This window comes from Phocoena sinus, chromosome 1 (assembly GCF_008692025.1).
Source record: "Phocoena sinus isolate mPhoSin1 chromosome 1, mPhoSin1.pri, whole genome shotgun sequence".
NCBI lineage: Eukaryota > Metazoa > Chordata > Mammalia > Artiodactyla > Phocoenidae > Phocoena > Phocoena sinus.
In genome coordinates this window covers 113145118-113173109 of record NC_045763.1, presented here as the reverse complement: position 1 = coordinate 113173109, position 27992 = coordinate 113145118, and the positions used below count along the sequence as shown (strand labels likewise).

The 27992-nt window shown below is 46.0% G+C and overlaps 2 protein-coding genes across 4 annotated transcripts in view; one reads left to right on the top strand and one right to left on the bottom strand.

The window, feature by feature from the left end:
- TDRD10 (tudor domain containing 10) overlaps positions 1–8631 on the bottom strand; it is a 54937-nt gene extending 46306 nt beyond the window's left edge. The window contains exons 1-4 of one of the 3 annotated variants that reach the window (XM_032644624.1): positions 8602–8631; positions 5117–5145; positions 4707–4786; positions 3694–3752 (exon numbers count right to left, since the gene is read on the bottom strand). In XM_032644624.1, coding sequence (XP_032500515.1) covers positions 3694–3752; positions 4707–4786; positions 5117–5118 — 141 coding nt within the window. In that variant the 5' untranslated portion in view covers positions 5119–5145; positions 8602–8631. Of the gene's footprint in view, positions 1–3693; positions 3753–4706; positions 4888–5116; positions 5146–5736; positions 5853–8601 lie in introns of those variants that run through there. The other 2 variants (XM_032644614.1, XM_032644604.1) reach the window with 2 other exon arrangements.
- A 571-nt stretch (positions 8632–9202) lies between these two features.
- SHE (Src homology 2 domain containing E) lies at positions 9203–27195 on the top strand. Its single transcript, XM_032614232.1, has 6 exons — positions 9203–10265; positions 12953–13079; positions 21785–22087; positions 24580–24736; positions 25184–25303; positions 26720–27195. The coding sequence occupies exons 1-6, from the start codon at positions 9660–9662 to the stop codon at positions 26904–26906; spliced, it is 1500 nt and encodes a 499-aa protein (XP_032470123.1). The 5' UTR covers positions 9203–9659; the 3' UTR covers positions 26907–27195.
- Positions 27196–27992: the final 797 nt, after the last annotated feature.

The following is a 27992-nucleotide window of genomic DNA, read 5'->3' as shown; positions in this document are numbered from 1 at the left end:
GGCACCTAAAGCACAAGCAACCAAAGAAAAAAACAAAATTGTAATGCATCAAAATTAAACTTCTGTGTTTCAAAGGACACTACAGAGAAACTAAAAATACAACTGATAGGAGAAAATATTTCCAAATCATGTATCTGATAAGAGACCTGTATCCAGAATGTATAAAGAACTCTTTCAACTCAATAATAAAAAGACAGGGCTTCCCTGGTGGCGCAGCGGTTGAGAGCCCGCCTGCCGATGCAGGGGATACGGGTTCGTGCCCCGGTCCGGGAAGATCCCACATGCCGCGGAGTGGCTGGGCCCGTGAGCCATGGCCGCTGAGCCTGCGCGTCCGGAGCCTGTGCCCCGCAACGGGAGAGGCCGCAACAGTGAGAGGCCCCTGTACCGCAAAAAAACAAACAAACAAACAGGGACTTCCCTGGTGGCGCAGTGGTTAAGAATCCGCCTGCCAGTGCAGGGGGACACGGGTCCGATCCCTGGTCTGGGAAGATCCCACATGCCGCGGAGCAACTAAGCCCACGCACCACAACTACTGAGACCGCGTGCCACAACTACTGAAGCCCGTGCACCTAGAACCCGTGCTCTGCAACAAGAGAAGCCACGGCAATGAGAAGCCCACGCACCGCAACAAAGAGTAGCCCCACTCGCCGAAACTAGAGAAAGCCCGTGAGCAGCCAACGAAGACCCAATGCAGCCAAAATTAAATAAATAAAATAAATTTATTTTAAAAAAAGGACAGGCAATAACAGATTTGGGCAAGGAAGTGGAGAAACTGGAATCCCCATACATTGCTGGTATGAATGTGAAAATGTTACAGCTCTTTTGGAAAGCAGTTTGGCACAGAGTTATCATGTGACCCAGTGACTTCACTCCTAGGTATATACCAAAGACAACTGGAACATACGTTTACACATAACGTGTACACCAATGTGCAGAGCATTATTCACAAAAACCAAAAAGTGGCAACAACCCAAATGTCCAGTGATGAATGGATAAACCAATGGTGGTACATCCATATAAATATTTTAGCCATAAAAAGGAATGAAGTACTGAGACATGCTATAAAACATGTGAACCCTGAAAACATTATACTAAGTGAAAGAACACACAAAATGCCACACGTTGTATGACTTCACTTACATGAAATAGCCAGGATAGGCAAATTCATAGAGACAGAAAGTAAATTAGTGGTTGCCAGGGGTGATGAAAATATTCTGGAATTAGTGGTGATGGCTGCACAACCTTGTGAATATACTAAAAACCACTGAATTTTATGCTTTAAAATAATGAATTTTATGGTATGTGATTTATATCTCAATAAAAAGAGAAAGGTTAATAAAGTAAAAAATCCTGGCTACTGTCATTGCTATGAATAATAAATCATCTTTCATCTCTGATCCAAGACTTTCATCTTCTACCAACAGCCATGAAACTGCTGCAGGCTAATCTGTTGGTCTGCAAGCAGCGTAACGTCGCAGACACTTACTGCATGGTTCTTGATGAGGCATTAATGTTTTTATGTTCTGTGGTGCTTTTTTTTTAATTAATTAATTGATTTATTTTTGGCTGCATTGGATCTTCGTTGCTGGGAGGGCTTTCTCTAGCTGCGGCGAGTGGGGGCTTCTCACTGAGGTGTCTTCTCTTGTGGAGCACAGGCTCTAGGCGCGCGACCTTCAGTAGTTGTGGCTCACAGGCTCTAGAGCGCAGGCTCAGTAGTTGTGGCACACGGGCTTAGTTGCTCCGCGGCATGTGGGATCTTCCCGGACCAGGGCTCAAACCCGTGTCCCCTGCATTGGCAGGCGGATTCTTAACCACTGCACCACCAGGGAAGTCCGGCATTAATGCTAAAATAAGAAACTTCTTTTTAAAAACCTACTTCTTTAGCTCATGTCTGTCCTCTCCTATGAGACTGGTCTGCATTTGTTAAGTTGGAAGAAAGCACCGTGGGGAAGGCTGCTGCTTTCCCGTGAAGGGGGCAAGGATCAAAGGCCCCCTATACCACAGTGTGGGTCAGCATAGCCAAGCAAGCCCCAGGTGCTGGGCTGCGAAACAGGGTCTTCTGGAGAGAGGTGGCAGAGCCTCTCAGTGCCTCGCCTCCCCAAGACCACTGCAGAACTGCCTGCAGGGCTCCTGCCCTCATCTCACTGTCAAATAATGGGTTGTAGCAGCCTGCCAACAAGGGGAAGGGGAATCAGCCCCAGTACTCTCTTCTCTCAGATGCCAAGAATCCCCCAACCCACCCCTTTGACTCTTGGTTTAATTCACTGGGTCAAAATGAATTACTTGATTCTCTGGGCTCCAATACCATGTTCTTCTCTCTTTGTCAGATAAAAACATAATAGATTCATCTCTTTTTATGGTGAGTTATTTACACGTCTTATGGATTATGTGGTTTGGTACTTGGGGGCAACTGGACATGGACTCAACTCTTGGCTGACCACTCACTAGGTCTGTGTACTTGGGTAGGGGGGACCTCTTAGAGCCTTAGATGCCTCATCTCCAAGATGGAAATACCACCCACCACCCAGAGTTATTATAAGAATTTAATAAAACCACACTAATGAAGTATTTAGCCTATTTCCCGGAGCATCTCTGATAATTAAAATATAGTAACTGGTGTAAAAGGAATAAGGCACAATTTGGGCAGAGAAGATTGAGTTTAGCTAATTGGCAAGGGGGCACGAGACCAGCACATTTTCAAAAAATGTCTGACATGCAGCAGGGGCTCCACAAAAGTTAGTTTCTCTCATCCTTCATCTGAGACTGAGCTCGAGCGCAAGGACCAGGTTATCTTCTAGCGTGCTGAGTGCTCCTCAGGCACATTATTTTGCGTTACTCGCAAATTTTTAAATGCTCCCCAAAAATTAAAAAGGCAGGGGATGCTTCAAATCAGTAGATTACACTTCCGTTCTCTCTTCATCTGTACTTCAAATGCACTTATTACAAATTTTAAGTACTGGGCTTCCCTGGTGGCGCAGTGGTTGAGAGTCTGCCTGCCGATGCAGGGGACGCGGGTTCGTGTCCCGGTCTGGGAAGATCCCACATGCCGCAGAGCGGCTGGGCCCGTGAGCCATGGCCGCTGAGCCTGCACGTCCGGAGCCTGTGCTCCACAACGGGAGAGGCCACAACAGTGAGAGGCCCGCGTATCGCAAAAAAAAAAAAAAAAATTTAAGTACTTACGTTGTTCAATAATTATTTCAGGTTTGGTGGTCTGGCCTGCCCAAATAGGAAGATTCCAGGAGTCAAATATGGTTGTTTATATTCTACTCTCTAAGTACACAGCCAACTGACTGAACTGGTTCATTTCAAAGTGAAATGAGTGTATTTTCTTGGCTGAGACCCCACTGCTCCCTATGACCAAAGGATCGGCAATTGAACCCTCACAAGGCTCCCTTCCTAAAGGGAAGCTGCCTCACCGCTGCCCCTCCATTCAAAGCGACAAGGAGGGTGACCACCCATCCAGGTTTACATGGATGGTCGGATGCAGGATGCTCCACACTAAAAGTGGGCAGTCCAAGGCAAACCGTGAACTGGCTGTGAGCTGGTCAGCGTAGTCACCAACCAGCGACTGTTTGCACATTCGTAGCTCTAAAATACCTTTTAAAACTGGTAAAACTGTTACTGGCAGGTTTAAGTCATATGGGGGAGACCAAAGAAGATAAGAAGCAACCGTTCACAGAGAGTGAAGCATACCTCAGAGATATCCAGCGGGAGATTGCCAACATACACCTGTGTCTCTCTCTTCTTGAATCCTAAGAAGAAAAATAGCCAAAAAGAAGGCAGGTGTAAGGCTAGAGGATTCAGAGGAGTTAGAACATGTGATAAGTGACACATTTTCCTCAAGGTTAAAACATACACACACAGTCCCCTACAAACATCCCCCCACACACACCGTGATCAGTGAAGGGTTATACAGCACTCAATCGGTCTGCAGACACTTATCAGGGTTATGGGAGTGGTCCAGTGTTAAGTGTTGGCCTTGGATATCACTGCCTTCAAGGCAGGAGCGTACTCTCTCTCTGGGGGCTGAGAGGACAGCGAGTCATCAGCACACCTGGAATCCAGCGCTTCCAATGGGGTATTATGTAGTTTCAGGACCAAAGGGGGTAGTATTTCAAAGTTAACATTCAGCTGAAGGAGGGAAGGAAGTGGGGGTTAATGCAGGAGGGAGGCAGAAGGGAATCCAGGCAGAGGGCAGGGCACACGCAAAGGCATGGAGATGCGAAAAGGCGCCTCTGGGAGGCTGCCTGGAGTCAGGAATAGCTAGAGGCACGCTGCAGGTGGGTGAGTGGTGAGAGCAGAAGGAAGAAAGGCAGGCCAGGCCAACTGCTGGAATCGCTGACTGCTGCCCACAGCAGTCTCAGCAGAGTCCACTGGCTGTGAGAAGGAGGTGAAGGGTTTAATCAGAGAGGTGACATCAACACGGCTAGGTTGCAGAAAGATCACTTTGGAGATGGTGGAGGGTGAAATGGGAGGAGATAAGGATTAAAGAGAAGTATGGGGTTAGGAGCAGCCAGCGCAACAGCGCCTGAGGGTCTGCACAGTGTGCGGCAGAGGGATGCATCCCTCGTGTGAAAGGAAACGTGGTGACTGGAGCAAGGGCAGGATCTCAGGTTTCATGCTTGAAGAGAAACTGAGTAGATTAATTAGGGTCCAGGTTATAGACTGAGCGTCCCAGCACCAAGCAAACCCTCAACCTAACTCACTTGGAGATTTCTGTTCCTCCAACACTCCATTCTTCCCAAATACTTCAGCAGAGGGTCGGAAGTCACTGCTGCTCCAGGACCTGTCAAACACAGGTCTTAGCATTGCACCTCCCAAGGGCAAACTCCAACAGAAGGAGTTTGGGCATAACAAGCAGGGCCCGGCAGAAGCCTCCATACCCGCTTCCTGACAGAGGGTTTCCCTTCCTCCTTCCAGACTCGGGTTCCAAGCACAAAGCCCTCCACTGGACCTTTTTAATTGCTAATTGTTAAAGCACATTTAGTGTCAGAATCAACAGGCAAGAAATGCTGGGGTTGACTCCTAAGCTCTGGGCATTGGGAGGCAGGAGGAGAAGGAAGAGAAGGGTGTGGGTGGAAGGAGGCTTGTTTATCAGCAGAAGGAAACAACTTACATGCTGCAGTTTCTTTCCAACAGGATCTCCTGCAAAGCCAACCAGCCACAGTTAGAGGAATGCCAGGATCATTCCCCATCACATTACTGAATAGGTACTGTGGCACGCAGAATCATGCCCCCCAGCAAAGTGGTCCATATCTTAATCTCCAGAACCTATTAAGGGTTCTGGTCACCAATTCCGATTTGGGGGGGAGCAGTTTTACCACACCACCAAGCACTGCTCCAGACACCAGCTGGGTGTCCTACAGTGCAACTCAATTCTGACACTGTCTACCCAGGAGATAGCATCAGATTCCACAGGTTAAGGGCTCAGTCCCACAGGACTGCCCCGCTTCAGACGCCAGTCACCTGCAAGCCCAGGTTGTCACCTGTGCTTCTGATTGACCACCTATAGACTGGAGGTTCGCACGACCCCTCCTTGGGTCCCATCACTTTGCTAGAGTGGCTCACGTCTCAGAGAAACATTTTCCTTACTAGATTGCCATTTATTTAAAAAGTATATAACTCAGGAACAGCCAGATGGGAGAGATGCATGGGGCAAGGTACAGGGAAAGGGCACAGAGCTTCCATGCTCTCTAGGTGCGTCACTGTCCCCAAATCTCTACTGTGTTCACCAACCTGGAAGCTCTCAGAACCCATACTTTTGGGTTTTCATGGAGGCTTCATTGCAGAGGCATGACAGATCAGCCCTTGGTTCTTTTCCTGCAGGTAAGAAGGCTGTCAAAGTCATTTTAAAGGGATTTTTTTTTCTTTACTTTGGGAGAAACAAAAATTAAAACGTTAAATTTTAAAAGAAAGTAGTAACGCTGTCCTCTAAATTGTTCCCAGCTGCAGGAGGAAACCGCTTTAGTTGCAACTAAATTTAAATAGAACTAACAGTGGTTAAGATAATTAAAAGGCTTAAGTATTGATGAATAAAAATAGAGAGGTTTATGGGCAGAATCAGGCTATGGCTGTTACTCCCAATTTCCTGGTAATCCCTGGAAAACTCTATGGGCTTCTGGAACAGGGAGGGCACCAACACCTCCCAAGCAAGGGCCCAGCATAAATCTTTCAAAGATGCCTTTAAGGGCCTGCCAGGTGCTATGCTAACTAAACAGCTAATGTACATTGTCTTATTTAATCCTCATGGAAACTCTCAGAACTTGCCATTATTACCCCACTGTACAGATGAAGTCCTGGAGGCTCAGAGACCATAATCTGGTAGTCTGTCAAAGATCACTTAATTTATGCTCATAAACAGAGAAGTCTGTTTTTTTAATTCAAACCATATGACTCAAAAGTCATGAGCTTCCACTCTATTGCTTGGTCTGGAAAAGTGTCTTATTTGTGTTTTTAAAAAGACAAAGAGTAGGACTTCCCTGGTGGCGCAGTGGTTAAGAATCCGCCTGCCAACGCGGGGGACATGGGTTCGAGCCCTGGTCCGGGAAGATTCCACATGCCATGGAGCAACTAAGCCCGTGAGCCACAACTACTTAGCCTGCGCTCTAGAGCCTGCGAGCCACAACTACTGAAGCCCTGGCGCCTAGAGCCCATGCTCCACAAGAAGAGAAGCCACCGCAATGAGAAGACTGCACCACGACGAAGAGTAGCCCCTGCTTGCTGCAACTAGAGAAAGCCCCCGTGCAGCAATGAAGACCCAACGCAGCCAAAAATAAATACATTTATTTAAAAAAAAAAGACAAAGAGTATATATAAAGAACTCTTACAACTCAATAATAAGGCAAATAAGGAGTTCCCTGGCGGTCTAGTGGTTAGGATTCGGCGCTTTCACTGCAGAGGCCTGGGTTCGATCCCTGGTCAGAGAAACCATCCTGCATGCAGTCTGGCGTAGCCAAAATAATAATAATAATAATGCAAATAAACCAATTAAAAGTGGACAAATCACCTGATAGAGATTTCTCCAAAGATAAACAAATGTCCAATAAGCACATGAAAAAGACTCTCAATGTATTTAGCCATTAAGGAAATGCAAATCAAAGCCACAAGGATACATCACATCCACTAGGAGGGCTATAATTTAGAAGACAGACAATAAGTGTTGAGATGTGGAGAAATGGGAACCCTCATATTGCTGATGGGAACGTAAAGTGGTGCCGTTTGGGACACAGTTTGGCAGTTTCTCAAAAAGTTAAAGAGAATTCCATATGACCCGGCAATTCCACTCCTGGGTATCTACTCAAGATAAATTAAAATTGATGTCCACCAAAAACTTGTTCACAAATATTCACAGCAGCATTGTTCACAATATCCAAAAGAAAACAACTCAGGGACTTCCCTGGTGGCGCAATGGTTAAAGAATCTGCCTGCCAATGCAGGGGACACGGGTTCGATCCCTGGTCGGGGAAGATCCCACATGCCTGCCACGGAGCAACTAAGTCCTTGTGCCACAACTACTGAGCCTGCGTGCTGCAACTACTGAAGCTCACACACCTAAGGCCCGTGCTCCGCAGCAAGAGAAGCCACCGCAATGAGAAGCCCGCGCACCGCAAGGAAGAGTGGCCCCGGCCACAACTAAAGAAAGAAACTAAAGAAAGCCCACATGCAGCAACGAAGACCCAACGCTGCCAAAAACAAATTAAATTTAAAAAAACAAGAAACAACTCAAATGATCATCAACTGACAGATGAACAGATAAATAAAATGTATACCCAAAGAATGGAATATTATCTGGCAATATAAGTGGACTAAAATATTGATAAATGCCACAACATGGATGAACCTCAAAAACATGATGCTATAGTAAGAAACCACACACAAAGGGTCACATATTGCATGATTCCACGTATATGAAAAGTCCAGACTAGACAAATCTGTAGAGACAGAAAGTAGATTGGTGGCCGCCTAGGTCTGGGGGTGGGGGGGGGCGGCGGGGAATGAGGAGTGTCTGCTAACAAGGTTTCCTTTTGGCACCCCAAATGCTCTAAACAGGGAAATGTTCTAAAATTAGATTGTGGTGATGGCTGCACTGTAAATATACTAAATACCTTTTAATTGTACACCTAAAACAGGTGAATTTTATGGTGTGCAAATTATATCTCAATAAAGTTTTTTTTTTTAAAGGTAAGGCACATTTTCAAGAATGGCTGGAATAAGCAAGCATTTCTTTTGCCACTCCACCTCACAAACCAACGCCCACACAAATGAAGCCAATGAGTGGCCAGGATCATTCAGTCCCCCTGGCTTGTATTGGATTTAGAACGTATTGCGTTAGCCTCAACAGCACGTTCAGTTTTTTAAGCTAAAAAGTTAAATTTAAAGTTTTTAAATTCAGCCTGGTATCCACTCCCACCCACCAACCCCACTAAAAATTCGTTCTGCAGACGCACCTGGCGAGAGCAAGCGACAAGCTCCGACGGGTAACACGCGCCCCGCCACCATGGGGGGTAAATGAGAGGTGCAGTTTCCACAAACGCCTCCCAACGCCCAGGTCCCCGCCACCGTCCGCCCGGCAGCCCGGGGCCGGGAACCAAAAAGCTGTACCTTCTCCCTGCCAGGTACATCCAGCCTGCAGCCCAGACGCTGAGCCTTAGCTCCTTCCTGCCGCTTCTACTCCTCCGACGCCCGCGGGGTACGGGGCGGGGCCGCCCCTCCGCAGCCAATCCCCGGGCGGCTGCAGCCCGGCCGGGCGGGAAGAACTGCGTGCTAGCTGCGCAGCGCCAGGAGTGCTCGCTAGGACGGTAACTGCACCGGCTCGGGAGCAAGCGTCCGCGGGCCCTGCTCCCGCTTTTAATAGACACCCTCCCCCCACACACAACCCCAAAATATGCTTGCAGAGAGAGTGGAGCGAGTGACAGTGGCGCACGCCTAGCTCTTTTAGGAGTGGAGGGGCTCCCATCCTGGGTCGGAGAGGTGCACGTGGAGCACTTGGACTGCGTTTGAAGGCAGCGCCTGGCCGAGACCGGCTCAGTGCAGATGGGGAGCTGCTTACCCAAAACGTGGGGGTCCCTAACCACGCGGGCGCAACCGGTCAGCACGTAGAGCTGCTGCTACCTTCCCCCGAACATGCACCCCGGACCCGCCTCTGCAGAGGCACTGACCCCGGCGCCCCCGGATCTGGGCGGGAGGTGGCGGGCGGGGAGGCGCCAGCCTCGGAGGGGAGGGGCGCGCGGAGAGGGCGGGCTGCCCGCTGGCGGCCCACCGTCCGTCGCGGCGCCGGGGACACTCCCGCCGCCTCCGCTTCGTCTCCCCTGGTCCCCGGGAGTGTGGGCAGGGCTGTCCCCGGGCTTCCGTGGGCCCGGCCTCTCCCACTTCGGGAGGAAAACGCAGGGGAAGCCCCCGGCGCCCGCCGCCCCCGGAGACCCGCGGAGCCCCTGGCCGTGCAGGCGCTGAAGACGAGCTCGGGCGGGGCCCCAGTGCGTCGTGCCTGTCGCCGTCCGTGTCCGGAGCGGCGGCTCGCGCCCGCCCGCTCGGCGCCCCGAACACCCCTCCCCGGGCCATAGGGGCCCCACCCTGCGGGGTGTAGGCGACGGCCGGCCCGGGACGAGCGGAGCAGCCGTCGCGGGGCCTCGCTGCGGCCTCTAGCGCCCCAGCCCCGGGGAATGCAGTGGCCCCCGGCCCCTGGCGCTTCTCCGTGTCTAAGCTGGGCCTCCTCGCTCGCCTGCTCCGCGGCCACGACGCTCCTGAGCCGCGCCGGCCGGGCCCCCCTCATGGCGGCCAAGTGGTTCAAGGAGTTCCCCCTGAACCTGAAGACAGTGTCGGAGCGGGCCAAGCCCGGCGGCGGGGGAGGCGGCAAATTGCGCAAGAACTCGGAGGCGGGCGGCGCGGGGCCCGCCCCGGGCAAGGGCCGAAAGAACTCGGCGGCCGAGCTGGGGAGCAGCCGGGCCGGGGTCGGCCCCCCCAAGGATAGCCGGCTATCCCGAGACAGCCTGCAGGGTCTGATTCAGGCCGCCGCGGGCAAGGGCCGCAAGAACTCCCGGGCCACCGAGGAGGAGCCCCACCGGGGCGCGGCCAAGAGCTCAGGCTGCAGCACCTACATCAACAGGCTCATCAAGGTGGACACTCAGGAGAAGAATGGGAAGAGCAACTACCCCAGCAGCAGTAGTAGCAGCAGCAGTAGCAACAGCAGCTCTTCCTCCGCGTCCTCTTCCCCTTCCTCCCTGGGACCCGAACTGGACAAGGGCAAGATTATTAAGCAGCAAGACACGGTAAGAATACAACCTCCCTTGGACCACCTCTCCCCTACTGAAGCGGAACAGTGGGAAGGGAGCATCGTGAACCCGCTAAACTCTAGGGTTCTTTATACCTCAGAGAAGGTGAGGATGTATTTACCCCCTCTAACATTTGACTTCTAAGTGACCTTTTAAAATAGATATTTTTTTTAATCTTGAAAAATTCTCATTCTGGCGTTGGGGAACTTGGCAGAAATGTACTTCCCATTTAATTTTGTTATCAGAAGAATTATTGAATGAGACAGTTGGGTGCTTTGTTAAATGTGATCCACTTGTAGATGTGGTTTATTTTAATTTAGAAATCCAGGGGAATTGCAAAGCTAGATTTGTGTGTAAATTTTATCCTTCTTGAGCATAAGGAATGGTAACCTCTAAATTGTTTTAAGTATTGATTTCAACTAACCCCCTTCTCTGCTTTTTGGAAGCGCCATCGTTCTTTGCACTTCAACCCAGTAAAGGGTTTCTCAGCCCTTCACTAGCACCACAAGATTACAGCCCTTTCATTCATCCCTTGAACATTTACTGTACAGGAGCCATATAGGATAAGGGGCACAGGGCTCTAAGGACTGCAGAGGCTACAGAATAGGACAAGGAAATGCCCTGAAGGGAAATTACAGATCAGGACAGAAGGTGTTTCCTGCTTCTTACACACGGAGGTTTTCTGGGTGCTGTCCAATGTGAGACAGTTAAGAAAAGGAGTGTGAACATGTGAAGAGACCCACTCATTCTTACAGAGATGAGTGGGGTTTTGTTTGTTTCTTTTTTTTTTTTTTTTGGCTGCGTCGGGTCTTAGTTGCAGTGCTCAGGCTTCTCTCTAGTTGTGGCGTGCAGGAGGTTTTCTCTTCTCTAGTTGTGGTGTGCAGGCTCTAGAGCACGTGGGCTCTGTAGTTTGAGGCGCGAGAGCTCAGTAGCCCTGCACGTGGGATCTTAGTTCCCCGACCAGTGATCGAAACCCTGTCCCCTGCATTGTAAGGTGGAATCTTTACCCCTGGACCACCAGGGGAGTCCCTGTTAGTTTGTTTTTAAATCTGCTGTTCCGTGTGAAGGAGAGAGAGAAGAGCTTACCCCCAGCTTTCAGACTCCAGCCCAGGCAATCACTTCCCTGTCATGAGAACTTTAATTTTCTCTTGCCCAGTCTTCAAACATGTGGCCCACTCGGATGGAGTCAGGAGTGGTAGCACATACCACGTGTGTCTGCATTGGCACTTCTATTCATTCCTCCACTTATTCTGTCCACAAGTATTTACAGCGTACCTACCCCCCTGCCAGACACTGCCAGGAGAGCCATGGAGAGATGATCAGCTCGTCCAGACATTAGTCAGTGGTCTCTCCATGTGCTTAACTAGATCATAAGCACCTTGCAGCCAAGCACTGAGTATCATGCTTCGTGTTCCTCGCTGTACCTTGGGGATGCAGTACACATGTTCAGGCAAGAAGAATGGAGTGAGGGAGTGAATGGTGATCACCGTCCTCTGCAGTGATTGCCCGGTTATCGGTCGTCGCTTCTAGATGTCTAAAGTTTCTTAGGCCATCTCCTCCCAGGAAGAGGACTCTCATCCAGGCTGTCCCCTCCTCCTCACTTCTCCCTGTTTAGCTGGATTCTTCTGCCAGCTCCAGTGGTGCTTCTCCGTGAACTCTTTGGAGAACGTAATCAGAGATTGTACCAAGGTCTGGGGCTTCCTCCCTTAATTTTGATTCACCTTTGGTTTTTATTCCTCTCTTTCTCTTTAACTGGAATAAGTAGTTTATCTATACTATCCTAGCTGTTTATTTGTGGAGCCACGTTGACAATAGATAAAGTGCTGTGCTTTAAAAATGAATATATCTTTTTTCCCCATAAAACTCTTCCTCCCTGAGAAGCACCTGTCAAGCTCAGGCTCCCTAAGCACCCACATTGTCACCCAGCTGCTGCAGAACAGAACTATTGCACTCACACCACCTTCCCAGGCACTTTTCTATTTTTGGAAGGATGGATGCTTTCTGTAGCAAATACGGATCAAAACTCTATCTGATCGTAGTCTATGAGAATCAGTCTGCCTATAAATTATTGAACCTAGAACTCCCACAATACTCTTCAGCTGTGACCTATTTCTTAGGCTTCTTATTATGAAGCCTGCCTCTTTAGAGCTGTTACAAATTCCTTGAGGACAAAAAGTAAGTCTTGGTCTTATTTTATTCCCTCTCAGTGCCTAGCCAGTGCTGGTGGATGTTCAGTATCAGTGGGTGATGGGCTGACTTAACCATGGCTATATTGCTCAACTGGTTGGCATTAAAAAAAACAAAATCATGGAAAATGTAGTAGACCAGTTCATTTTTTTGTGCTCTAAAGCCATAGACATCTTCCACCTTCTGCCACCCACCCCTGCTACACTTTAACCAGCAAATGCCTTATTGCTTGGAGAGAGAGAGGGAGGTGAAAAGAGCCTTGGGGATAAGCAGGAGAATTTAGATGGATTGTTGCCAATCAATTATACTACCAGAATAAACCAGGTGTTTGTCCAGCTGGGTGGATAATAGTGTAATCAAGTGCAAAAGCTCTTCAGAACTGGTTGGAAATTTTGACCTCTTTTTGGGTCTGCAGGTTTTTTAGCAGTCTTTTTGATACCACTGTCACTCTGGTATATGACAGTCCTTAGCAACTCCCCTGTCTGGTTCTTTTACAGGTCATCATTTTAGAAGACTACGCTGACCCTTATGATGCTAAACGGACGAAAGGCCAAAGGGATGCAGAAAGAGTAGGGGAGAATGATGGATACATGGAACCCTATGATGCACAGCAAATGATAACAGGTTTGTAACCAGGAGCTGCTTTATACAGACTGAAATCTCACACTCACTCAGAACGTAGTAAAAATAATCACCAGTGTGTATTTTGGGAAGAGGGGAGAAGGGACTATACCAGATCCTGCTGAGTGGAAGAAACAGAATTATACTCAAAACTAAAGTCAAAATATCTGGTTAACATCCCTAATGGTTTTCTGTCCTTCAGTTTTAGAATTTGTGGGAGTCTTTAAAGTTTTTCTAATTCTATGCAAAATGACATTTATGAATTTGCAGATCTGCTCAGAATGTGATCTTCAGTTTTAAGATTATTTAAATACACTCTTTGGCCACTTTCAAAGCTTTGACATCCATAATGGGAGTCATAAATCTGTACCAAGGGACTAACACATACTTAAAGTACTTTAAGTTGTTAAAAGTTGCAGAGAGCTTCCCTGGAGGCGCAGTGGTTGAGAGTCCGCCTGCTGATGTAGAGGACACGGGTTCGTGCCCCGGTCCGGGAAGATCCCACATTCCGCAGAGCGGCTGGGCCCGTGAGCCATGGCCGCTGAGCCTGCTCGTCCGGAGCCTGTGCTCCACAACGGGAGAAGCCAGAACAGTGAGAGGCCTGCGTACCGCAAAAAAAAAAAAGTTGCAGACATGATGTGATCCTCTGTTTTATAGTAGAAGATTGATTTCTCAACAAGCTTTACGATATTGGAGGAAAAAAATTTAATTACTAAGGAATGAGTATTAATCACTGACATGAGCCAAACCACTCAAGGCAAACATCCTAAAACTAAAGTTGACTACTCTTGTAACTTTTCAAGTTGGAATAATTCCAACTTGTGAGTTGAGCAATCACTGTCATTTTTTGTGTCACACTTTTCCCTTTTATTCATAATTCTCTTAAGTTGGTGTAAACAATACTTTAAAAATTAATTATTTCGATTTATTTGTGCAATTTTAGAGTAAGTTATCTATTCAACTAATTTTCCTTAAAACATGCTTTAATCTGGAATGAAAAAATGCAGTTTCTAAGTGCTGACTCAAGGGAGCCTTGTTTGAACATCGTGGGTTTCACGCCTGGGAAAGGAATAATTGGTCACACATTAAAGACTTTGTCTCTTCTGTTTAAAAACAGATAGAAAAGCTGTAAGCTCAGGCTCCATAAGCATAGTCTCAGAAGAGTTGAGCATGAGGGTAACTGCAGCACCCTGGAAGGGTCAAGACAGGCTTCAGAGTGAGACTGAGCTGCAGCAGGAAAGCACTGCTCTGTTTCCTGCTCTCTGCTTACAGAGATAAGGCATCACATTTGGGAAGGGTGTACCCTGACCAGGCTGTGACCCTGAAGGTCACTGGACTGTGACCTCTAATGAAATCTGTGAATGAAAGGAAGTGAAAATGAACTTAGTCAGAATTTTAAAAAATATCAGAGGCTTGAAAGGAATAGGAGGAAAGATTTTCTTTTACATAAAACTGAGGGAAAAGATTTTCTAAAAAAGCAAAAAATTAATGTTTTGTTTTGATTCACCTTTCTTTGTCCTTTGGTTTTTATTCCTCTCTTTCTCTTTAATTGGAGTAAGTAGTTTATCTATATTATCTCAGGTTTTTTGTTTTTTGTTTTTGTGGAGCCACACTGATAATAGGGAAAGTGCTTTGCTTTTAAAGTGAATGTCTTTTTCTCTCCCCATATAATCACCACAAAACCCTGAAACTAGGGGACCCTTATACTACCCCCTTGTTACAGGGTAGAAAATAAGATCAAAGAGATTCTGACTCTCCTATGTTCATAAGACACTTCAAGAGACAGAGCAGGAATTGGAACCCAGATCTTCCCACTCCAGACTGGGTGGTCTGCTTTCTACACCAAGCTGCCTCAGGACCTGTGAAATGATGTATGAAAAAGTTTAAACTTTACATATAAGCAAGGCACCTTTCCACTCAGACTCACAAGGAAAGTTGTATTTAACAGTCAAAAGTTGTTATGTAACTTGTTGCTTTTCCCCAAAAAATAAATAAATAAAATTTAAAAATTAAAAAAATAAAAGTCAAAGTGTCCAGTACGAAATAAATGTAATAATAGTAGTAGCTAGCATTTAATATTTGAACATTTATTAAGTTCCAGGCTCTGTTTTAAACAGTTTATCTGAATAAATTTACTTAGTAATACAAAACTAATGTATTCAATTGGAGGATAAATTCAAATTTATTAAAAATTTAAATTACTAACATTTAAGAATTACTAGCTTTTTTTCCTTTGCTGTTTTAAAAAATATTATATTGGTGAATTTAAAAAGCCCTTCATTTAAAATATATATCACAAAGCACCTTCTCTGTGCTTTGTGATATATATTTATGTGCTTTGTATATATATAAAATATATATCACAAAGGTATAAGAGAATATATCTCTTATTCTATGCATAGGTTACACAGCTGGACAGAATAACAGGAAGTGGGTTTATCGGAAGCTGGGAATAAAAGATTTGCTGCTGGGTGGGTTTTTTTGTTTTTTTGTTTTTTAAACCTTTTACTTTTTTCTGTTCAGTTTGCTCCCTGTGGGCTTGGTTGTCAAGTCCAAGCTCAGAAATGTCTCACATTTCTTGAGAAATGTTAGGGATTTTGTTTATTTCAGCAGGAGATAGAGAGGGTTCTGAAGAATATGATCTAACTGTGGAGCACCCAACTTCTGTACTGCCTTTTTGGGTGTGTTGTTTTGTTTTGTTTTGTTTTTTGGCCATGCCACGCAGCTTGTGGGATCTTAGTTCCCCGACCAGGGATTGAACCCGGGCCCTCGGCAGTGAGAGCATGGCATCCTAACCACTGGACCACCAGGGAATTCCCAGTACTGCCTTTTTAATACCTGTGAAGTGGAAGTAACATGCCTGATTTCAACAATATCTTGGATGTATAGAACACTGTTCATGATGGTATTTTGTAACAACCATCAGATATCTCCTAGGCATTTCTTTACCATGCACCCGGCCCTGTGCTGGGCTCTGGGCATCCAGGCAACAAGATGCACAGGACCCATGTCCTTATGGACCTCACAACCCAAGGGGCAAACAGACCTAACAGAGCGGAAAATATGTCACTTAGCACTTAGCCATGAAGAGGAGAATAAGAATCACCGTCTGCCTCAGGGAACAGAGGAAGGAACAGAAATTGAGGCATTTATTACTTTCCTATGGCCAAGGCTTAGGGGACCCAGGCTCCCTGGATTCCCCCCTGCCCAAAACTTTGCTCTTAACTTTTAAAAGCTAAGGATTTATAAATTTATGAATAAATGCTCACTTAGATTTCTCCAAAGGATTGTTAATAAAGATATGACAATCAGTACAAGGCAATATTAGTTTAAACCTGTTGTTGTTCTGTTAGATTTGCAGGAACGTTTTAGCTAAATAATTAGCAGAAACATTCTACTTAATTTAGCATGATAAGTTTTCACCACCAGATTAAAACGTTAGCATTGGGAGGATCTTTAGAAGTTCCCTAAGATGAGCCAGCATTCAGCATGATAATTCCTTCTGCAGCTGATATCACACAAGTCGAGCGTCTACTAGGTGCCAAGTTGCCAGATTACCCCACTAAATCCTACCGCCCTGAGTAGTGGGTGTTAGAAGGCTCTGTTTTACAGATGAGGAAACCAAGGTTCAGAAAGATTCAATAACTTGTCCAAGTTATGCAGCTGGAGAGTGGGGATACCAGGTCATCTAACACCCTTTGGTTTTAGTTACCGAGCTCCAGTCACAGATTGTTTTTAAATTTTTATTGTTGCCTCCAAATGGTTTTATTGTTTGGTGTAGATAGTCAAATCTAAAGGAGAACCTCGTTTTTTCAGTCTCCATTTAAAAAATTATCCATTATGGAAAAAATATAAATAGAAGACTTTTTGATTTATTTACTTTGTCTATATTTTGCTTGTTAAACTTAAGTTTCAGGACTTCTGAATTATATCTGCTTTTGTTCAGATATTTAGATTTGTTCGACAGGAAAATATTAATTTTAAATCAAAATTTAAACATTGGTAAAAGATCCCTATTGCTGATTCTAAGAGAAACATAGAGCCTTATGAGACTCTAAGTTTGATGTTTTGAATACATGGAATGGATTAAGGGAAAATGTACATTACAGAAATTGTAACTAGCATTCTACATGAAATCTTTGAGGCATAAAGTAAGATATGATAGAGGAGGCATGGGCTCTGGAGCTAGTAGTGAATGGCTCCCCTGCTGACTACTACACAGCCTCAGTTTTTTCACCTGTGAAAATGGGCTAACACATCTCTTGCTGCATTATGATGAGGCTCCACTGAGCTGCAGGTGTAACACGCCTAGTACATGCATATGTGAAAAATATCACAATTATTTAGACACTCTGGAGAGAGAATTCCATTTTCAAAGAGAATTCTGAACACGTATAGGGGGATATTAATTGCTAACTAGAATTAATTTAGCAAAAGAAAGTCTTAGTCTTCTGCTGATGTTTTTAAATATAGATGGCATACTTATGTACCGTGAGAGTTGGGAATTGAGAAGGGAAAATTTTCAGCCAATATTATGTTTCACGGCAACCAGTTGCAGATATGAACTGGTGCAGGTCAGGCCTCAGTTCAGCCCTTGGTGAGATGGGTGTTTATCTGCAGCCCGTTGGCTGTATTCTGTTGTCTGCCGTGGTAAATGGCCTCTATCGGCAGAGCCAGGGCGTAGCTTCCTCTAGCCATTTCCTCCTTCTCAGGCTCGTTTCCTCTCGGAGCCAGCTCTGCACGTCAGGGGCTATTCTCCCTGCAGGAAGGGTCGGCTTGCAGCCCCCGCAATTGTTTCTGTTTCTATGGCGCCTCAGGTTGGGGGCAGCCAGGTGCTGGAAGGGACTGGAAGGTTACTCCCCTTGAAGGGGCAGATAGGCCCTGCGCTCAAGCCCTATTTTTCCCCGTAATTAAACATTGTTGAAAAAGATGATCATACTCTGCAGATTTTGCCCAATCCCAGGATCATCCTGGGAAGGAACATTCTCAGCTGTATACTTTCCAGTGTTTTTCCCAGAGCTCTAAGTGTGCAGTGACTATCTAAAATAGAAGGAATACTGAATTCCCTGGCGGTCCAGTGGTTAGGGCTCCACTCTCTCACTGCAGAGGGCCTGGGTTCGATTCCTGGTCCGGGAACCTAAAATCCCACAAGACACGTGGTGTGGCCAAAAAAAAAGAAAAGAAACAGTCATATATTTGGGACTTCCCTGGTGGTCCAGTGGTTAAGAATCTGCACTTCCACTGCAGGGGGCACGGGTTCAATCCCTGGTTGGGGAGTGAAGATCCCATATGCCACGCAGTGCAGCCAAAAAAAAAATTAATAAAATGAAATAGAAGGAATACAAGTGCTGCCTCATCTCAAAAGTAAAAACCCAAATACATGTGTAATAAGAACTCAAGATTCTAACCACTGTACATCATTTTAACACAAACTCATTGAACTTTCCTGTGAGCAGGACTCCTTCTATCTTAAGGTTGGAGTCAAGCCTTTTTCTATTTTGTTCGACTGGGACAGAATTGAAGCAGGGACCTTAGGAAAGGTTTCCCCAGCCTGTGCCAGTCTGAGGGTAAACTTAGGTTTTGATCAGAAACTTTAAAATTCTAAATTAGTCCTTTGAACTCCTTTGTGTTTTCTCTTTCCTCTTTCCTAGTTCTATAGAAAAGTTCTTTTTCATAAATTCCAGGCTTATCTTAATTGAACCAAGAGCAGAGTGAGTTTTTTGTTTCTTGTTTTCCATAACTCCATCTAGAATAAGCCATGAAGAAAAAAGACTGTCGATTGAAAGTCAAGAGGCTTGAACCAGAGATGCAGGAGACCTCAAATAACCCCAGGCACCTTCCTGGCCTGGGGATGGGGAATAGTCCTTCTAACTCTCACATTCGGATGTGGAAGTTTTTGATAGTAGGAGGACCCTTTTCCTTGGGCTGGGGCTAGCAATGATAAGATTAGCTCTGGAGGGCAAGAGGAACTGGGATGGGGACTGTGGGGACCCAGGTGTTGTGGGAGTGCTTCTCAGGCTTAGCTTCTTATTAGAATCACCTGGGGGAGCTTTTGCAACTCTGACTCCCAGGCTCTACCCCAGCTCAATTCAGTCAGGACCTGTGGTGATGGGACCCAGCCATGTGTATTTGTTAAAGCTCTCCCAGGTGATTCTAATGCATTAGAACTGCATTTTTATAGGATTGGAGCCAGCTGCAGTAAGGGGCCCTATCCAGCAGAATTAGAACCTCATCCTACTAATAAATTCTGCCCCTTTGAATTTAGTGTCCTGATTTTAATAACTTTTCCCTAGAATGTATCCTTTCCTTGTTATAGAAGTCTTAAGGAGTCAGTGATTCTTCTCTATAGAGTGTCACCATGCCCATTTTCAGTTACCTGTAGAAAGTCTCACTTTCCTTCATTTCTATGGCACTGTAAGTCTCCTGATCCTCTTCATCCTTACCTGACCATTCCTTCTCAGTCTTCCTTGGTGGCACCTCTTCTTCCATCCACCCTTAACTGAAGAAGTCCCAGATTTTGCCTTTGATCCTCTTTCCTTTTCAATCAGCCTCCTTTTCTCTGGTGATGGCTTTCATTCTCACAATACCAACAGTGATCCATTTGTGAGTAACTCCTTGACATGTTCTCTGACCTTCATCTCTCTGCCGAGCTCCAGGTCCATACTGTCACCTGCCTGGAGAAGTTCTAGAGCTCCTTCCCCTCCCTCTCTCCTCCCATCCATCCATCCAACCATTATTTAGCACAACTGTTTCCTACAAAGTCAAACAAGACATGGGGGTCCCTGGCCTGGCAGTCTCCACCAAATTGGAAATACAGACACATCAACAAATAAATCCATACACTGAGAGAGATGCAAGGTGAGAGTGGGTTGGCAAAGCGGTGGCACCTGGGGGACATGGGGCACTGGAGGAGAAGGTAGGCAGGAAAGAGGAGGAGATGCTAGGCTAGACTCCAAAGGACTGGCAGATCACCAGAACACTGGTGGGTATAAGACAGTGCAGTGTGCAGGGAACTTCAGAAGTTCCGTTTGGTTGGAACAAAGAATTGGATTTTAAGGGGTTCAGGGATAGGGTGGTATTGAGAGAAGAAATTGGAGAGGGAGGCAGTGATGTGACCACAGAAGGTGTCCCATGCCATGCTGAGCAGTTTGCACTTTGTAAGTGGACATTTGAGAACTTATTGGGTGTTAAGTGATGAGGTGAGGTGTTTGTGTTAGAAAAGTCCTCCTTCACTGTGACCGGGTGGACAGATTGAAGGCTTCCTCGTGGGCATTTAGAGGAACCACAGCATGATAACTTCTGTTGGCCTATATCACCAGCTCTGGTTGTCAGAGACTCTAGTCATCGCTGACTCTACCTGCCAAGGCCTCTGGGCCCCAAGCTGGTCAGTCCCCAGACGCTGCTGCTTCCTTCCCACTGTGGCTGCCTGGCTGGTTAGCTGGTGGTTGGTTGATTTGCATCCGGTTTTTTGCATCCATTTCTGTGCCTCCGTTCAGACCATACCTTTATTCTGTCCTGTACACTGTGTTGGAGTTATCTTCCAGCAAATCACAAATATAATTATTATTACCTGTTTAAAAACTAGCAATCGTTCTCCACAATATAAACTTTTTAATTCTGGCTTTTAAAACTTCTGCACTTTGTTGCCTGTCCTGCCTACTTTTCCAGCTTCTTTTCCCGCTACCCCTCTCCTCTCTTGGCCTCTGTCCTTTGAACTTCTCTCTCGATTCCCCCTGATGGGAACAAGCCCTTTCTAGTTCCCACCTCCATATCTTCACTCATGCAGCTTCCTCCACTGGAAATGACCTTCTCTATCAAAGTCAATGCATCTTCCATTTCTCTTCCACTTGGAGTCAGTCCAAGTGTGGTGGCTAAGAGTATGGCTTCTAGAGCCCAACTTCCTGCTTTTGAATCCAGGCTTTGCACTTGCTGGTTTGGGCAATTTCCTTAAACTCTTTGTGCTTCAGTTTTCTCTTCTGTTATATAGGGAACTAATAGAACCTATCTCATAGGGCGGTTGTGAAAATTACAATGCACTTAGAAAAATGCAATGCATGGTACACTATGGCTAAATGTTAGCTCTTGAGATATTATTTTTGTTGTTTTTCCCCCAACTCCTCTTTTACTTTTATTTATTCTGTCATTGTTAGCCTGTTAAGTATTATTTGTGAACATGTCACTACGTCGAAACCGCCTAGAAGTCAAGAACGCTGTCTGACGCACATAAATATCTTACCTCAGTGTATGTGGTGGCCCAGTGCTTGAATATAGTAAACACTCAATTTTTATTAACATAACTTTGATCACAGCTTCCTAACAAGATGTAAACGCTTTGAAGGTGAACCACACTCAAGAGGAGACGGGGGACGGGGAGTTGTGGAGCAGGTTGCCTTGAGGCCACTTCTCCAAACTGCATGTGCACGGCCCCAGAGGCAGGCCTGTCTTCGGTTGTGATCCCCTAATCGTTGGACTCGATCCTATTATCTGGCTTGATCCCATTATCTGGCTCAGGCAACTGGCGGGAAGAAGTTGTAGGGCCCTTCCCCCAGCTGGGCAGCCATCAGCCCAGTAAGGAACAATCCAGGCGTTCTAGGCCACCTTCAACCAGACAGACCTGTCGGTTGGGGGTGCAGTGGTAACTGGGTTCATCACCGGGCTTCCATGACACCTTTTCTTCAAAAGTATTGTGAACGGTGTGTGTTTTTCAGAAATCAGACGACGAGGTTCCAAAGACCCTCTGGTGAAGGCTCTTCAGCTGCTCGACAGCCCCTGTGAGCCAGGGGAGAACGGCACGAAGCCCGAGGCGCTGGCCAAGAGACGGAGCTCCAAGGAGCTGCTGGGAAAGCCGCCGCAGCTGTACGACACGCCCTACGAGCCGGCGGCTGAAGGCGGCTCGCGCGCCGAGGGGCCGGAGCGGAAGGCGCGGCTACCCCAGGACGACGAGAGGCCCGCGGCCGAGTACGAGCAGCCCTGGGAGTGGAAGAAGGAGCAGATCGTGCGGGCGCTGTCGGGTGAGGGCTGGGTCCGCGCCCCCCCGCTCCCTCCTGCTTTCTGCTTCCCTGATGGAAAACCTCGCCAGCCGCAGCCGGGGCTTTGCAGCCAAGGCTCTTTTCTTTATGTTCCTCAACTGCAAGCCTCTTTTCCCAAGAAATCTGATGATATGGGGAAACGAGAATTTGGCTGTGGTTGGAAGATCAGGACTGAAGACGAGCCCTTAATGTTGCATGTATCCTGTATCCTTCTGGGTATCTTTATTTTCCTTTATCTTGGCAGTATGCGACTATTTTGGAAATGCCTTAAGTCACTATTGAAAAACCTTATCTAATCACCACCAAAGCTATCAAATTGAGAGCAGCTTTTTCTAACTCTTACTTCGTGCTACTCTTCAAACCTGTTAAAATCCCTGTTTATAAGATGCCAGTAGTGGATCAAATGGATTAGAGGAGAGGTGGTTGGAAAGCTGGAGGAAGCTAGCTTTTTTTTTCCTGTCAAAAATCCTCCTAAAGGAATCAATTCTTCAAGTATGAACTTTTTTTAATAACTTAAGAGGAAGTTGATAAGTAGATTGTCAATAGTTATTAAAGGTAATTCTCCCTCCTGCTTCTCCCTGGCCACCGAATTTCTTTTGCCTTTGATTTTAAAAGTTAGGGATATCTTTTCCCTCTAACAGTAAAGCTATGTCTTTGATTAAAAGTATAGTCAGTGTAGGGAATTCCCTGGCGGTCCAGTGGTTAAGATGCTGTGTTTCCACTGCAGGGGGCACGGGTTCGATCCCTAGTCAGGGAACTAAGTAAGATCCGCAAGCCACACGGCCAAACAAACAAAAAGTATAGTCAATGTAAAGGGTGAATAGAAAAGGTAGTTTGTTTGATAGCAAACATTTGAGTCAGGTTTTCTGTTTGTGTGCTTTAATTTTTTTATATAATTTTATTGAAGTATAGTTGATTTACAGTGTTGTGTTAATTTCTGCTGTACAGCAAAGTGATTCAGTTATACATATATATATTCTTTTTCATATTCTTTTCCATTATGGTTTATCACAGGATATTGAATATAGTTCCCTGTGCTATACAGTAAGACCTTGTTGTTTATCCTATATATAATAGTTTGTATCTGCTAATCCCAAACTCCCAATCCTTCCCTCCCCCACCCCCAAATCAGTTTTTGTCTTATTTTAGAATTGTTTTCCACAAATCTCTGCTGGGCACCTGCTACAGTGCTAGATGCTGCTCATTTTATCTCTTTATCTTCTATCCAACCTAGATGTCATAGCATCTTTAAGGCACTCACTATTAGTAGTTTCTTTCTGAGTTGATTTTTCTCTTTATTATTTCATAGTGAAAACTTCATTTGGTGTCGAAGAATGATATGCGCTCTTGCAGGGAGTGATTACCTGTAACTCTGTTTAGTCTTTTATTCTAAATATACCAAAACGAAGAGTTTTTTATAAGTGCATGCTGAAGGGACTTCCCTGGTGGTCCAGAGATTAAGACTTCCCTTCCAATGCGGGGGGTACGGGTTCGATCCCTGGTCGGGGAGCTAAGCTCCTACATGCCTCATGGCCAAGAAGAAACAAAACATAAAACAGAAGCAATATTATAAAAAATTCAATAAAGACTTTAAAAATGGTCCACATCGAAAAAATCTTTAAAAACAAAAAGAACATGCTGAAATATACTAAAGTGGTTTCCTCTCATATTCTAAAACTGTTCTACATTAATAAATATCTTGCAGAAAAAGTGGCTGCCCGTGGATGCTAACAGTTTGATCAGATATCAAAGACAGCAGGAGCTCAGCTATCCCAGGGCCTTTTGCAGTTTTTTTTTTTTTTTTTTTTTTTTTTTTTGCGGTACGCGGGCCTCTCACTGTTGTGGCCTCTCCCGTTGCGGAGCAACAGGCTCCGGATGCGCAGGCTCAGCGGCCATGGCTCACGGGCCCAGCCGCTCCGCGGCACGTGGGATCCTCCCACACCGGGGCACGAACCCGTGTCCCCTGCATCGGCAGGCGGACTCTCAACCACTGCGCCACCAGGGAAGCCCTGCAGTATTTTTTTTAATTAATTTATTTTTGGTTGTGTTGGGTCTCCGTTGCTGCACGCGGGCTTCCTCTAGTTGTGGTGAGCTGGGGCTACTCTTCATGGCAGTGCGCGGGTTTCTCATTGCGGTGGCTTCTCTTATTGCAGAACACCAGCTCTAAGCGCATGGGCTTCAGTAGTTGTGGCTTGCGGGCTCTAGAGCGCAGGCTAAGTAGTTGTGGCGCACGGGCTTAGTTGCTCCACGGCATGTGGGATCTTCCCGGACCAGAGCTGCAACCTGTGTCCCCTGCATCGGCAGGCGGATTCTTAACCACTGCATCACCAGGGAAGTCCCTTGCAATGTATTTTAGCTCAAATTAAAGAGGGGGAAAAGCTTCTTTCCTAAGATGAGGCAGACAAGGTCTTTTCTTTGAAGTTTACATGGGTCACCTCAGTGGCCCCTGATGTTAAATGGAGCCTTCCTTCCAGTTCAGTTTGAAGGCTCTGAGCGACCTTCCGTCAAGGAGGAGACAGTGAGGCAACACCACCGACAGAAGAGTTGGACCCAGAAGATCTTGAAGCCAACCCTCTCTGACCACAGTGAGGGGGAAAGAGTGGACCCAGCCCTGCCACTGGAGAAGCAGCCGTGAGTCTCCTCCACAGATACGTGTGACACACAATGACCGGGAACTTGATCAGGGCACACTGGACCATTTTACATGATCCTTTTTGGTGCTGAATACTTGTCTGGGTGGGACTTATTAGTGAAAACCCATTTTCAAAGCCCAGTGCATTTGTGCAGAGTAGAGAACGCACTGCATCCCCAGAACCTGATCTCAAATTCCATTCCTCCGCATAGAGTGAAAACTTTTAAAATGACACTAGCCCTGTTAACTCCCTCTTAGGTGATTGATAGGTTTTGTGATCCAGGATTACCCACATCTCATTTTGTCTATTTTGAATGGGAAGCAGGATCTAGTCCAGCTCTTGAGCTTTCACTAGAAGTTCATTTCAAATAATGCTTTAGGGAATGATGCCCTGTCTGGACTGGTATCTTGATGCTCGTGGTTTCTCCCCCTGCCCCATTTTTCAGTTGGTATCATGGTGCCATCACCCGTGCTGAGGCTGAGAGTCGACTACAACCCTGCAAAGAAGCTGGGTACCTGGTTCGAAACAGCGAGTCAGGGACCAGTAGGTACTCCATTGCACTAAAGTGAGTATCGTAGCCTCCCTGTCCGGATGCAGAAGAGACTTTCCTATCATGGGTAGATGACCAGGCAAAAAAGCTATACTTTGAAGGTGGTTCACAGGGGTATGTACTGTCAGAAAATAAGATGCATTTGCTTGGACAACAGAGTAAGACATGCTCTGATTAGAATGCAAAATTGGGGGAATTCCCTGGCGGTCCAGTGGTTAGGACTCAGCACTTTCACTGACGTGTGGCCCCAGGTTCAATCCCTGGTTGGGGAACTAAGTTCCTGCAAGCCGCATGGCATGGCCAAAAACGAAAAAAGAATACCGAATTGGTATTGGGTAAATGTCCCAATACCTCTTATGATAAAGAGAGTCCCATTTTATTACTGTTGTACATTGATCACTTTCTGCCTTACATTACGTGATCTAAAGTAGGTCCTCTCAGCAGAGAAATAATTCTTGATTAAAAAAAATAATTTCTAACAGGATAGTTCAGTGGTTCTTTTATTCCCTAGTGTTTGGGACTTTAATAAATCCGATCCCTTGATTGTCAAAATACCAGCTGCAATTTTGGTACTAGTTTCTTCTGATGAAAAAGGAAACACTGCCTTGCAATGACTCCCCTGCCCAGTTGTACACAGAACATTCATTTTGGCCTGGTAGGCCTGGTGGAGCTGGTGTCATGGAAATTCTCCTTGCTCTTGCGAGTTCAGTGGTGCTATATTGGAGGATCATTGTCAAGAGCCCTAACAGCATTTCCTTCCTGAGGAAGCTGAGCCCCTGCAGCTGAAACAATCAGAATGGAGGGGATAAGAGGTTGTCGGGGGGAGCAGCATGGCTCAGAAAACGGGATAGGCCACCAGATACACAATACCAGGAATGGCTTTGCTGTGTTCCTAAGACTGGGGCTCGTGGATTAGATCTTTGAGCCTTCGGTGCCAGCTGTCATTATACACAACCAGGAACAGTCTTTCCAGATTGGGTTGGCCGTGGGGGGAGGAAGGAAACAGTTTTATTATTATTATTATTCTTAATGTGTTCTTTGGGGAGGAAACCTTACACATGTCCTTTTAGCCATGACAAAGAGGGTGATTTTAAACCTCACCTTCGTGGTCTCATACTTGGGTTTAAGCACTAGTTTGGCAATTTGGGGGCCAGGAGGGACTGGACATTTTTTTTCTTTTCGGTCCAGGGCCTGATGACTTGTGTGTATTAAGGATAAACAACCCAAGGGATGCTACGCATTTAGCTGAGAGGGCTGTGAAGCTTCTGAGAGCTTCACTGGAGTGCTGAATGCATTTCTGTTTGAATATCACAATTCCAGTAGTGGATGGGAACCTGTTCGCTTGTGAATCTGGCTGAGATTGTTTTCAGTGGGGAGGGATCCCTCTGCTCACTCACTCATGTCTTCTCCTCAATTTTGGTTTTGTTCCAGGACTAGTCAAGGATGTGTCCACATCATAGTGGCTCAGACCAAAGACAACAAGTATACCCTGAATCAGACGAGTGCTGTCTTTGACAACATCCCGGAAGTGGTACACTATTATTCCAATGAGAAGCTGCCTTTCAAGGGGGCAGAACATATGACCTTGCTCTACCCTGTGCACAGCAAGCTGCACTAAGGTTCAGCCACCAAAAGCCCCAGCGGGGCCTCTCACACCTAGGAGGGCATCAGCACCCAACCAGTATCTCAGGGGACAAGGCTGGACTGCACCATAATATTTTGGAGGAAGCGGGACGCTTCATTTAGGAGTCAAAAAGTCTTCGGCCTTGAATCCATTCCATGACACTTGGTTACTGACCTGTCCCTTTTCTCCTTGCTAAGTAGTTCTACAATGAGAAACCATAATTTACCAGTTGCCTCCAGTCCTGGAGTAGGGTGCTCTATTTGGGACGTGACCCTCAGGAAAGGTAAGTCAGGAGTCCAGAAATATTAAGATTCTCCAAAAATGTGCTAGTTCCGTGGAATACCTGGTCTCCAAACAAACCAACAAAAATGCACTTGGCTTTTACATAAGACAACAAAAAATGATCATGTGGACCCAAAGAGCATGTAATACAGGACCCCTTCTTGGGGGAAAAGCACGAACAGTGGAAAATAAGTAAATAGAGGGCACTTTGGAGAAAGCTATATTTCTCTCTTGAGGGTCCTAGTTCAGCTCCGGAGTCCATAAAAATTCACAACTGTAGGGTCTGGCAAAAGGATTATTAAGAAAGTTTGTGTTTTCTCAGTTTCTGTGGACTTTTTCAGCAAATCAGTAATATAAGCATAAATAAGAAGGAAGATGCCTCTGATTTAAGAATCACCAATATAATTAAGCATTGGCAGCATTACCATTATTCTGAATTACAGAATAAAATACACAACGAAGATTTCATTTCTGATTTTTAACAAATCTGAAAATTTACAAAGCTCAACAGCTGTTTTCTTATTGAATAATTATACAGAACTTCTGATATATTTTGTTTCACCTTTGCTCATTTTAGTTATTGGAGCCATTTTTAATTTTTATCCCTAAAATTGGATTCGCTTTGTATTTTAGAGTAACTTAAAAATATATATATATAGGGAGTTCCCTGCCGGTCCAGTGGTTAGAACTCCACATCTCACTGCCCAGGGCCCGGGGTTCAATCCCTGGTTGGGGAACTAAGATCCCACAAGTCACGCAGCATATATATATATATGTATGTATATATATATATATATA